The sequence below is a fragment of the Lepidothrix coronata genome, unplaced genomic scaffold (assembly GCF_001604755.1).
Source record: "Lepidothrix coronata isolate B3197 unplaced genomic scaffold, Lepidothrix_coronata-1.0 Scaffold32, whole genome shotgun sequence".
NCBI classification, from domain to species: Eukaryota; Metazoa; Chordata; class Aves; order Passeriformes; family Pipridae; genus Lepidothrix; species Lepidothrix coronata.
The window spans coordinates 4,404,274-4,417,932 of NW_016690212.1; the positions used below are offsets into that span (position 1 = coordinate 4,404,274).

Consider the following 13,659-nt stretch of genomic DNA (forward strand, 5'->3'; position numbering starts at 1 on the left):
AAAAATGTCCCTTGGAACTGACTGTAATTTTGAAAGGTTTTAACATGCTTAAAGTGTTCCATTATCCCGTGTTATGCTTATCAATGTTTTGTTGCTTTTATAGATTATCTTTCTCAAGGGATAGATCTGTCTGGAATAGAAGTAATTGAAAATGACCTGCTTTTTATTGCAAGAGCTCGGCTTGAGGTGGAAAACCAGGCTAAAAGGTTGCTTGAGCAAGGTGTGGAGACTCAGGTAAAATACACTTTTTTCTTTGCTTCCTTTCAAAAGTGGAGTTGAGTTTGATTTCCTTTGCTTTGTGTAGCATTGTCTAGTGGAAATTAAACGTGAAAAAAGTCTTACGTGAATAATTCTCACACGTGACAATATTCAAAGAAATTGACAAAACTGGTCTTGTACAGCATTTACAGGAAAAAATTTCGCAGGATCTGACCCTGAAATTTGGGAGAAAGTAGGTGCTGATATGAAGACTTTAACTGTAAACACTGTCACAAAAGCTTGATGCATTAAATACCATATACTACACTGCCAAAATTGCCAGGCTGTATAAATACGAAAAATGCAGTTTCTTAAAACTGTAAGAAGATTTCTGCATTTTAACTGTGCAGAAATATATTGAAAAGATTTGAAAGATTTTGCATTAAAACTTTAAAGAGCATTTTAAACTTTCAGGTAAATATTCACTGTAGGGAATATAAAAATGAATATGCATAATTACATTAATCCATATTAAGTGTAATTATCTACATTTTAATAACCTAGCTACATTTATTAACTATTTGTAGTATCTTTATTGCTATTATCTTGTCTTTTGTCTATACTTTTTAGAATTCGTTCAAAACTAAAGTATTTTAAATCCCTATTTCTAGTAAGAAGAAACATCTGATACAAGTTTCTATCAAATTTGAATTTTAAATTAGAGAACAAAGAGGCTTAGAGTAAGACATTTTTATGCAAGAGTTAAACTTCTCTGTAAGTCGATATGGCATTTGTTTATACTGTTGAAGGTTGATATGAAACTACTATGTATACAGAATGGAAATCCTCTTCAATAAATTGGCTTGGTTAGACAATTGAGGATTAAAATTATCAGTATGTTTCAAACTTTTTCTTAGACCTCTCATTTCAACTAATTTTCTGGGGTAAGTCATGGTTGTGGTAAATACCCTTGACTGTTTACTGATAGCAAGTGATAGATAAAACCACTGTCATTTTTCACCTGATTACAATTCCAGTGTTGAAACTTCTGGCTATTTGAGAATGTTGCCAAGCTGTGATTGGACTCATTGCAAGCTATGAAACATATAAAATGTTAAATAAAAATTGACCAAAGATATGGCTTAAGAAAAAGCGAACAGACACTTATTTTAAATGTAGCAAAAGTCTTCATCAGTGTGTACTCCTTCTAGTTTTTCATGTCAGATTTGACCTTCTCTAATACTTTTCTCTTCATATTAAATACTAAAGTGAAACTGACAGAGAAACCCTGGGGAAATCAATCCCACTCCACCTGAAAAATGGACAGATTTATTAGGTGTTCCAGGCTGTATCCAGGTAATCAAGAGATTATTAAAGTATATGCCTGTTGTGCTTTAGCCAGGGGCCTGTTTCCAACAAATGGAAGATTGTCTGGAAGAAAATTATTAGTGCTTAGTCATATCACAAGTGGGGATGTTTTCATGAAGAGGTGTTGGGTTATGCTTCACAGATTTGTTGTTGGATATGATTCGTGAATTTAATGTTGGGAAAAATAGTATGCTTTAGAAAATGCACATGCAGGCACTGCCCAAGAAATCTAGACTTTGAAATATGACTAGTAGATCATATATCTTTGATTCCTATTATTGTAGCTGTGTGTTTTATTGACAAGCTGATTTACATTTACACCTTCCATGCCCTGACATTTCCTGTAAGAGGACATGGCATCTTCATCTTTTTCCTGCATTCGGTACTACAGGGTTCTTCAGATGGACTGTCTTCCTGCTAGTGTCTATTCTGGTAGCCAAGTCTGTACCTTTGGAAATAGTACATCTCTTTTTTTTTCCAGGTGGTTCTTCACTTATTTGGTGTTCATATCTGCAATTGCAATTTTAGTTTTCACCTTTGTTTTGATCTGCTGTGTAAATAATACATGAGATCAATTGCCTACGTAAGAGCGAGCTGTATTTCTGTATTCCATCTAGCACTTTTCAGCAATGCCTTAAGAAGAGAGTTAGCCTTATGTCTCCATTTCAGAGTATTTCAGTGTTCACCTGGAAGAGAAGTGGGAAGTAGAAATACATAAAAAACCTTTAAATATCTCCTTTTAAGCAAAAGGCATTGCAATTTGGTGAATGTCTTCTCTAGAATTCAGAGGTTTTTTCGGAAATGCTGCTAGAAGTTACTCGAACAGAGCTAAAAAGTTTAAACTGCCACTTTCAACATTTTTATTTATCTCCTTTGGTTAGGTTAGAAGCTATTTTTGTTATTTTGGTTATTAATTTAATGATGTATAAGCTAATGAGCTGTGCATAGATTTCCTCAAATAACCTTCAGCAGTAGCTCAGGAAACCAGATACTTACACTTAAGTAATACGTTGTCTTTTTCTCTACAATGTATTACAAATTTTTATAGCATGTTCACCACTGTGACATTTGTGTATTTCTCAGAGGAAGTGAAATCTCTTTCCCCCTTCCTTTGGAAGTGTGGCATTAGCCATTGACTGCTTCAGAAGTGAAGGCTTCAACTCATGTGGTTGAACTCATGTTCCCCATGGTATCTTAAAGTTGCCATCTGGGTTTAAACTAGAAGTGTCTGTCAGTGTGTCTAGACTTAACAGGCTTTCATAGAGCTGCCAACCATACTTGTCTTCCTAACCCTTTTAGAAAGAGTAATCTCTCTTTGCTAATGTTGACAAAAGTAATACAAATAATAGCAAACCCGATCACACAGGGGTACCGGTGGCTACAGGCAGGTTTTTTTATTGTCATGTATGCTTTGTTAACCACTCCTAGTGTACATAGCACAGACTGATGATTTTTCGTGACTCACAGAACAGTTTCAAGGCAATAGATTCAAACCCCTGTCCTTACTGTTTAGTCCGGACCTCCTCGCTAACTTTCCTTCACGCTGTAAGCAGGTTAATGGCAGATAGCATAGAAAGCAGGAGAGACTCCTTTAGCAGAGATGCATCGAGAACTTTAAAAAAAGTCACCCTTCTAAGAAAAGGGTCAGCAATGTTTTCTGCTTTAAAAGGGAAAAAAAAAAAGAGGTACACTGTCCATCTTGGAACCACCTGAAGCATCCTCAGCATTTCTTTCACTCCCAGGATGAACCATAGGCTGGAGAAGAATCTGGATTTGCTCTTGGCACCTTTTCACACCTCTTTTCAACAGCAATATTGTGTAAAGATCTGAATAATAAGAGATTACTGGGAACAAGAGAAATTTGTTAAGATCACCATAGCTCAATTCCAGGTAGGACTTTTTTTCCAGACACAGTGTTGGGGCTGCTGTGCTTACAAAGAAGAAACGTTTCTCTGCAACTTAGCTCATGCTTCAAACTCTTTCTGCTGTGTACTGGCATGCTTAATGTCGGCCTTACAGCCAGGGATGACCACACTTAGTTCCATCTGCTAGTGACAGCATTGGTAGCATTAAGAGTCAGGCCATGTGTGTGCAGAAAAGAGTTGGAAAAGAGGACTATGTATAATTAAATATTGATTAAAATATAAATATCCATTTAGGTCAAGCAAGATGTGGTGTGGAAATGAGAGTAGAACTCATATTTCTGTGAGTTTGCACCTTAAACAGTTTGTCCTTCTGTGTGTTACAGAAACATTCTGTATCTTTGATCATAAAGAGTAAAAATTTTCTTTCTTTGTCTCCTGAAGGCATCTGTAGATGTAAGACTGCTTCTTTTTTGAGGTTTTGAATAAATTATGTGATGTTTGTTGTCCAATTTCCCTTATTTAAGGTGTGGGAAAATTTATTTACCTGCCTAACATGGATCTGGGGAGAATTAAATTCACTGATAATTCATTGAAATTGTTCTGGTGATCATATAGTGAAGTGTCCTGATCATGTTAGAGAAAGAAAAAAATAAATGTAAACTTAATAACCGTCCTTTGTCCAAATGCATGTTAAATTGTGTCTGCAGGTTTTTTTAAAATACATAGCTTTATTTTTTCCAAAATTATGAGCTTTGCTCACAGAATAAAGGAGAGGGGGGAAAAAACCCAACATAAATCTAAACTCTAATTCTGAAAGATATTCAAATGCTGGGTTTGTATTCAGAGGATATAATAGGTAAACAATATGATCTGAACAAAAATTTTTCAGTTATTCAGTGTAACATCTTCAAACTGTTATCATTTTGAGCATGTTTGGGAGAATTTTGAGTTTTCATATTGTAACTCACCAAGTAGAATTTGTTCTGTGAATTGTTCTGTTTTGAATTCTTTTTCATACTGCACCATTCCTGTAAGTTGTTGTCTCTGGAACAGGTACAGCTTTTTTTTTTTAACATTAAAAAATTATTAGCTAGATGTATATGCATAATTGTTCTTGACTTATGCTATTCAGTGCCTGAGAAAAGTGATGGGTGGATGAAGTGTCTGCATAATTAACCAGTTGTCTGGAGGTGATTATCCAGAAGTTGCTCAATTTATCTCTGTTCAGGTTCCCTACACTAGGTGTTTGTATAGTACATCTTACAGTGTAATGGAAAAATTGGTGAAATTAATCTGACATCTTTCATAGATCAGCATTTAATCTCTTGTCAAGGATCTCTAGTAGGTCTCTTCCTTATCCCCAAGGGATTGGAGGGTAAAGTATGCACATAATTGACCAGTTTTCCAGACACAATCATCAAGTTGCGTAATTTATTTCATTTCAGGGCCCTCTGAGCTAAGTGCTTATGTAGCACAACTTGCAGTGTTATGGCAAGATTGGTGAAATTAATCTTTAATGTGTTCAATCTAATGTCAAGGATCTTAAGCAATGCATGCTCTTTATTATCCTGTGGCAGCATTTTCCAGTTGTACAGATACACTTAGAGGAGTTTGAGATATTTAAATATTAGGAATGGCTGGCACTGGGCTCCATTTTTCACTTTTTTGATGAAACATGAAAAATATGATAATGTTGCATTTTTAAATTGCTTCCTATTACTACTGCCAGAGGTGTGGATGGCTCTTGGATCATGACTCTCATGGCAGGGTCTTGTGATCTTGAGTTTCTCAGTTTCAATCTTGCCTACTTTAGCAAGAGTATATGTTTCACTGAAATATCCTTTTTTCTAGATTAGTTTACGATATTTTAACGCTTTGATTTAAATCAAAGTATGCCTGCTTTTTTTTGTTAGTTTAGTGTCATCTTCAGATGAATGCTTTATATTAAAATGAACTGTGCAAGTGTATGAATATGCTGTCTAAAGTTCTTGGCTCTATGGAGAAGAACTTGACTGCAGAACAAAGTCTAATATCATAGGAGGATGTCACTTTGAGTGTTCCACGGTTGTGTAGTGGCCTCTTTAATGTTCATCTTTAGTTCATTTAGTTTAGAATCTGTTACATTACCCACACTCATGTACTAAGCTAGTCAAAAGCAAAATTTTAGCTTCCAGATGTTTTTGCCTGCTCTTTGCTGCTTTTACATATTAGCTTTCATATTTTGTCATACCTTTTAAATGATTTAAGCCCTTGTGTACTTCAGAATGTCAGTAGAATTGATTGCTGTTATGTAGATATGCATAACTGCATATGTGTGCATAATTACAAAATAATCATTAGAATAGCAAATAAAGTATGAAAAAATGAGAAAAGAACCCCTCCAATTTGGCACACAACCATTCATCTTTTTTATCCATATACTGTTAGTTACCCTCATAAAAAGCCTGGAATAACTGGAGTTGAAATGCTACTTTTTTTAGTCATAGAGTAATCATTGCTTTTTTTAAATTTTTTTTTCTTTTTTTGTTCTGGCATTTATTTCTACTTTGAAAGCTAGTGGTTGGAATTTAACTTCATCACTGTCAAAAATTTAACCAGTATAGTACACTTTAGGCAGTAGTTGTTATGTTTCCTTATTATTCCACAATCTTGATTCCCTGGGGGAGATCCTGATGGGAACTAGACTGAGACAGTTATTTCATAATAAAGTGATTGACTACAATATGATATAGAAATGGAAGGTATTTTTGATTATTCAGTTTGAAGTCAATTTCTTGAATCTAGAATAAGAAGATGAAGTCTTATCTGTAAAAAAGGAAAATTGGAACCTGCTTGCTACTTTTGGCATAAGGTGAGGATGGTACCTACAGTTGACTTTAGATCGTCTAGTTTTGCTGAGTGAAGGCAGGGTATGAGATCCAAAGCTTTGTATTTAAATTCATTTTAGCCACCCATTTTACTGCTTTTTCTAATTCTAATGTAGACAGAGAAGACTTATTTCAACATGCTGTAGCTGTCATATTGGCTTTCATTGTGAAAGATTACAGTGGCATTTGAGTCTGTTTAATTAAAATCCTCCTAACTTATACTGTTTCTGTTCTTTCTTTTACAATAGCTTTGTGTAGAGAACTTTCACATAATATGTTTAAATACCTTAGCAAGTTTTACTCTATCCTAACCTTTAAGTTTCTTTGTCATAGAAATATACTCATGTTGCATTATTCAATTTTATTTTTCATCTTCAGTCTTATGCTTATGATTTTCATGATCTTGTTAACTTGCTAAATCAGATTCCTTCATCTGGCCATCTGGTGCATGGCACTACTGAAGGAGTTTTCAATAAATCTAAATTATTTTTTCCTTGAACTATTCTGTTAAGATGTGATCCAGCATAGTATGGCTCATCTAACAACCAAAAAATACCTTCCAAGTATGTATTCTTTATATCCTACATCTGAATGGTGAACTTCATGGGGATTAACCAAACCTTATGAAATTTTCCCTTGACTATTCTGGTCTAAAAATAATTCATTTTATCTTAAAGTATGATCTAATGGAACTGAAGTGTTAACTGTGCCTCAGTAATTCAAAATCACCAAGCTAAACACTAAGAATGAATTTATACCTCTGAACTCTGGATTAAAATAAACCACAGATTTCTCTGTAACATAATCGGCTGATACTGATATAACCTAGAATATCCTTTCAGTTTCCATAGGAACAGATGATAGAATGTTTTGAATCTTGGAATAGCTAAAATGAGTGTCTGACTTCAAGATAGTTCACTTTTATTTTTCAGCTTGCAACCTCTGCATGTAATGGCTAAAAATGTGCCTTAAAAAAGAAAGGTGAAATATTGGCATAACACATATTTAAGTGATTTTAGAAATAATAAAAATAATATTAAAAATAAAAATAAGGTGGTGCATAATTCTTCAGATGTTACCTCTGTGTTTTATTATACACATACAAAAAGTATTTTCAATTCCATAGGAGAAGAGAAACCATTAATATTCCATTGTGTTAATGGCTGATTAAATGTTGTAAAACAACAAAAAAAAAATCTGTCTTGTTGGTCATCTCTAAATTTCATCTCCAGCCATTGCTTCACCTCACTGTGTTACACTATATAGGTGTATTTTCTCATTGGAATAATTTGTGCAGCACAAGAAAACTTCATGTAGCCAGAAAGAAATGATCAGCAAAACTTAAACAGAATATATAGTGTGTTATTTAGGTGACTGTAGCAAAAGATGATTATTGAAGAACAGGCAGATGATTATTGAAGGAGACATGCTAGCCATAGTAGTAGCACTTGTTTTATTAGATGTTTGACATTGCTTTAACAGGTCATTTTGCTAAATCAGAGAAGACATGCTTTTAGTGTAAAAACATTAGCAAGATTTAAAAGATACCTCTTTCTTTGAGATGAATGGATGTCTAACTCCAATATTTATGTAGAGGGAAAATATGGAGGTCTTGTTAACAAACCATCGGGAGTCTGAATGTCTGTAACCTGAGGCCTCGTGAATGCAGGTGGAAATGAGAGTGTGTGACCGACTGTTCAGTCCTTGGGCACTTTTTATTTGCTATACCACCAGCATTTAAGATATTTGATCTTTAAACATTTTATATATAGAAATGAGGATGGTTATGAAAAAAGAAAAAAAAAAGAAATAAAAAAGAAGCAAAAGAGGGAAGAAGTAACAATTTAACTGGGATTCTCTTTTCAGTGAAACAAGTTTTCGGTCTGAGAATGGATCTGCACTGCGCTAATATAGTTCAAATAGTAACCTTTTTCAAGTGTATTCCAAGCCTGTTTTCCACTGCCATTAATATAGAAGACTCATGAGAGCTGTAGTTTTTGGAACATATGGGTGAATTTAATAGCAACATTTCGAAAATAGAAGGATTTTTAAATGAAAGTAGTATCTAGGGCTTTCCTGCTCAGTATTAGAATATTATTACTGTGGTAAATGTGCAGGGGACCCTGTGTCACATGTTACTTTCTGAATATTGATAGTTTTTCATTAATGATTCTGGTTCGCAATTTTGCAGCACTCTTTAGGAAATTCCTCACAAAGTGTGTAGTAGGCGGTTTTGGAAGGTATTATAAAAAACCTCACTGCCACAGGTGGGCAAATTTGGTGAAGTTCTGAATGACAAGAAGTAAACAGGCAGGTTCTTAATGCAGTATTTGAGTTCGCAAGTTTCTATGCCTTAACAATTAGGCAACACTGGCCCTTTTTAACAGGCTTTGTTTCATGAAGATACATTTTTTCCCCCACATGAATGTAACATTTTTTTCTTAAATCGATCTTGGAAGCCTCGATTTTCTCACCCAGTAATAGCAGCAACTGTAATTGTTCAACTTTTGAAGTACTTTTGCAGTTAAAGTGGAAAAAGCATTGTGAAATGAATGTAAATTTTAGTTCTTTAATTTATGTTCAGCAGAAGGTTTCCTGACGTGGGAGTGAGCACAGGGGGCTCACTAATTGGGCATGGAAGAGCCCCTTGCCTTCCGTCAACCGCTTTTCCCGGTTAGCAACTCTTGCTGAGAGCCTGCCTTCCCAGCTCTGGGTTGCTCCCTGTGCAGCATTCTCACCTGCATTTGACTCCACATCCACTTCTGATAAACTCCTGCAATATTCAGGGTCAATTTTGGCTCTTATAAAGTTGAAGATTATTATGTACCAGATACTGAAGTTATGAAGTGTCTGTTAGTAAAACAAACAAAATGCAGAGATTTTCCTTTTTGTGAGGAGGCAGTACGGGGACATATTCTGTTACAATATATTAGGGGTATGGTTTTGCAATCAAATTTAATTAGTTTGAGGTTAGAGAACATTTTTTCCTGGTCCTTTGAATTTTATTTTTTTTTTCAAATCACATTAAAGCAAAGAACTGATAAGCAAAACAATTATTGTTTCCCAGATTCGGATTTGCGTTGCCTGACTACCTCTGGGATGGTGGCAATGACAGCAGCTTCCATCACAGCATCTAGGCATGTCCAGGGTTAGGGCATACAGCCATCCTATCTTGCTCCATTTTTCAGCTGGATGCTATTACACAAAGGCCTCAAAATGCCTTCAAAAGCATCCAATTTAAGAAGTCCTCTCACACTGGCCATCTTGCTGTATTACCGCTGTTGATTTCCAAGCTGTGACCTCAGCTGAACCCACCGCCTGCCATCTGAGAGCCCTATATTTGTATTTGAAATGCTCCTGCAGACTCCCATGGCCCAGGCAAGCCTGGCAGAACTGGGAACTGCCACCTCCTTTTCAGTTAGTGTCCCCTGGACCCTGCTGGAGAAGGGATTGCTCAGAGGTTTGGGTTACTTGGCCAGGGGAGTGATGTTTCTGGTTGGTCATCTGTTAGCACTCCTGGCTGTTAATTGTGTGCCTGCTGGACACATGTTCCACAGAGTAGTCTGCAAAGCAGACAGCCCCACTGAGATGTTGTCAACAGCAAATGGAGCATGAAACAGCCTTCTCTTTTCCCTTCCCTCAATGGCAGGTTGCACACTGTGGTGTAAGGAATTCACAATTAGTTGATATGAGGCATTTTAAGCAAATATTGAAAATAGAAGAAAGCAGGAGACTGCATTTTGAGGAGAAACCTGCTTGGATAGACACATGCATATTTAATCAGTCTTCAATAATTCATATAATAATAATGTGATGCATATGGTAATACAAGTGTTTAGTAATGGTTTTGACTGAAATTTTAATACCTAATTGGGAGTTGTTGCCTTTTACTTTGTGCCTTAAAATTCTCTGGGAAAAGGTAGAATTAACTTAAGTAAATTACTTAATATTACTGCAAGTATGTGTGTNACATATTTAACTGAAAATAATTAATTCCTGAAAGTCATTAAGTTTTTCTTAACTAAAAATTGTATCTGATTTTGTACAATATTTTTGTGCCGTGACCTCTTTCAGTGCCTTTCCCAGAGAATCTGTCGCTATCTAAACTGTCATTGTTTCCTTTAGTGTTTTTCTTCTGACAAGGTACTGCTTTATATTTGCTAGTCTGAATTTAAGAAAAAAAAAAGATAGCTGTAGCAAATAGCGTAAAATGCTGATTTATGTTCTAAAAACAGCAAAAAAGGGGGAGACGTTGATATTGGTGCTCAGTTTTCTAGTTTTCATAACAGTTTAAACATTTGTGATACTTTATTAAAATGATGAAGTTCAAGTTATATCTTTCCTTTCTAACTTGACCCATTTTTATAATGCCATGAAATTTCTCAAGTTTTCATTATGGACTATGGAGAATTTTGGTAGCATCTCTTTTACAAGCTCTAACGAAGTGTGGTATTTTTTTGAGTACAATAAGGTGAAAGTTGTTTCAGCAATTACTTGAATAATAAGTAACTTACATCCTGAGGCAGGTCCAGCATTTTTGCTGTGTAAACGTGTTGGAATTGCAGAAGAAAGGAAAACATAGTTGTCTTTGGAGACATCTCATGCCAGAAATCCAAATATACAGATTTTTGCAGGTCCCCCCAGTTCATTTTCAGAGACGTAGTTTTGCCCCGCTTACACTTTTGCAGAGTGAAAGGCTTTTATATGTCAGGAGGGAGCGATGAATTTCTCAGTGAATACTGTTGGGAAAACGGGACTACTTGGGAAGTACCTGAGCATAAATTTTTAGAAGCCCACATTTTAGGGAGCATCTCTTCAGAGTAATGGAGATAGGATAGTACCAAAAATATTCATGAGAGTGTTTTATCTAATCTAGCCAGAATTAGTTCATGCCAAACTATATCCCTTGTACTCTGTTTGCTGAACCATGCTGAAGTGTGCACGACTGTTGCTGCCTCTGTTAGTCTTTTGGAACATAAGCATGGAAGTGAGTGCCCACACCACAAGTTAGATGGGGCAATATGTTGATGTTTTCATTCTGTTCTCTTTGATCACCAAGCATACATGTAACCAGTTATTGGGTGCTGATACATATTCTCTCTCCAGAGCTCAGGTGGTGCTCATGTTTGTGCAACTCTTCCCCTCCAGGAGCGGGGAAAGAAGGGAAACTGGAAGGTGAACTCCATTCAGTCTTTCCCTTTCCCTCCTCCAGCACTGTATATGAGCAAAGCTGAAATGTATATGCATTTGGGGAGGAATGTGTGCTGTAGTGGGAGTTACCAGCAAGGAGGATGGGAGGGTGCCATATGTTCTCCTGCACTGCAGGTTTTACTCTTCCCTGGAGACTTGTTCTAAAAGCCTACTGATTTCTTGTCCAAAAAATGTAGTTGTTGTGCTGTACTCGATCAACGTTGTAGAAGATTTGGCTTTTACTGCTTAGTGTTGCAATTGTTGTATTTTTTGGGATGTAAGCACTGACTTACTTGAGAAAAGCCCAGATCACCTTGTTCTTTGTTATTGATGTTAGGTGAAGGATTTTCTTGAATTCAGATCTAGGCCAGTATTTATTTATTATTGCTATTGTTTTTTTTGTGTACTGTGTATTAAAAACCATGTTCCTCAAGCATGTATATATCACTCCATATAAACTTTTTGTATAACAATTACTCAGTTGGTTTTTGCTGCAGGTTTTTTTTCTGCCTAAGGAGATGTTAATGTATGAGGCCTTTTTCATTCTGTGTATCTTTCTACTTGACTCTTGTTTTATCCCCTTTTAAAATGCTAACTAGGAATCTGAATTTCAAAATTGTCTGCAAATAAATATAAGCAACCTTTTCACAGACTGAGGATTTTATCAGTTGCTGTGTTGTTACAGCTTATTCTTCTATACATTTGGGAAATTCACTCCCCTTAATTTAGCATCAGCCCTTCCATGATACCTAAGAATTAAATTTAATCTACCTCATGATCAAGGATATTTTTCTTCTTAATAGCAAATAGCATTCCTCATGGAGACTCTCTGCCCACGTTTTCATGTATGGTGCAGTGGGAAAGCATCACTGTGTCAAGTTTGTGTTGCTTCAGTGCAGGCTATAAAAACCCCCATAAAATTAATAAATTCATGGAGTTCTACAGTGAGCTGAGAAATCTTGTGCTGCTGTAGTCTGACCTGTATAGTGCTGCACACAGACTTAAATTCATTAGATGTTGAGTTGTAAGGTGTGAAGAATAAAAACTGTTATGAGCTGCAAATTACATTCTAAAGGAGGGGATTGGATAAGTAGTTAATTTTTATTGGACTGAGCAGTATTGAATTTATTTATTTTTATTTATTTTAAAATAAATTTTATAGCCATGTAAATAAAGTAGTCTTTCTGAGGTGGTGGTTGTCATAGCAAAACTGGTGACAAAAATAAAGTGGATCATTGAAATAATGTCCTGGCATGTAAACATCTGAAAATTGATCCCATGCATATTATTTAAAAAGACACATTTGTTAATAATGAGGTCTGTATTTATACTTTATGTTCTGTACTCAGTTTAGAAATCTTACAATTTTATAGATTATCTTTCGGATTTTCTTTTCAGAAGAGGTAAATTTTATCTTAGTTCTAAGACAAGTGACAAGAATTTTTAAAAAGTGTTAGATTGTTGACTTCAACTAAAACGTAGATCTTAGATTAGTTTTTTTTTTAATTCACAACTGAAGTCTTTTTCCCTACACTGGAAGTGCCTCATACTTTATGCCTTCATAGTGGTATGTGGAAGAGGGAACTTAATCCTACATCTTGATACATAACTGTACTTGCATATAATTTCTCTTGCACACTAAACTTTTCCTGTAAAGACTATTTCCATTGCATCTGTATACAATTTTTATGAACAAGTGATTCATTCTCTTTTTTTCTTGAAAATTTTATTAGTAAATAAAGTGCACCCCAGGTAAAAGAACTAAATGCTCTGAAACACTGCTATGTTTTTCACACATAATACTATTATGTATTCCAGTTTCTATAAGGGATGTTTGCATCTTTATTGTCCATATCGCACTGTGGCCTTATTTATATTTCACAGTAGTTAAGTTCACAGTTTATGTATCATTGAAACAAGGAAAAATACCAGAGGGATAGCAGCTGAATTTTAATAATGGATGAGGATTTGAATTGTAGTTGCAGTAGTTTTCCTAAAGCTCTTTTAGTTAAGGATCTCTGTCAACAGTCCCTTTGAATATTTTATGTGTACTGAAGTTTTTTACCTTGGCTCTGAGTATTCAGAGGAGGTCTGGCAAAGCTGATAATACTAGTCATCATTTTTTAGCGTCCATTTCTACGTCTAGGTTTGTGGGGTTTTTGGGATGAGGG

At 35.4% G+C, this 13,659-nt stretch overlaps 1 protein-coding gene across 1 annotated transcript in view; it reads left to right on the plus strand.

Moving 5' to 3' along the window:
- The window catches only part of COG5 (component of oligomeric golgi complex 5), a 181,769-nt gene that overhangs the window by 75,285 nt on the left and 92,825 nt on the right, over nucleotides 1-13,659 (plus strand). Inside the window, exon 7 of the mRNA XM_017811446.1 lies at nucleotides 104-234. Coding sequence (XP_017666935.1) covers nucleotides 104-234 — 131 coding nt within the window. The remainder of the gene's footprint in view (nucleotides 1-103; nucleotides 235-13,659) is intronic.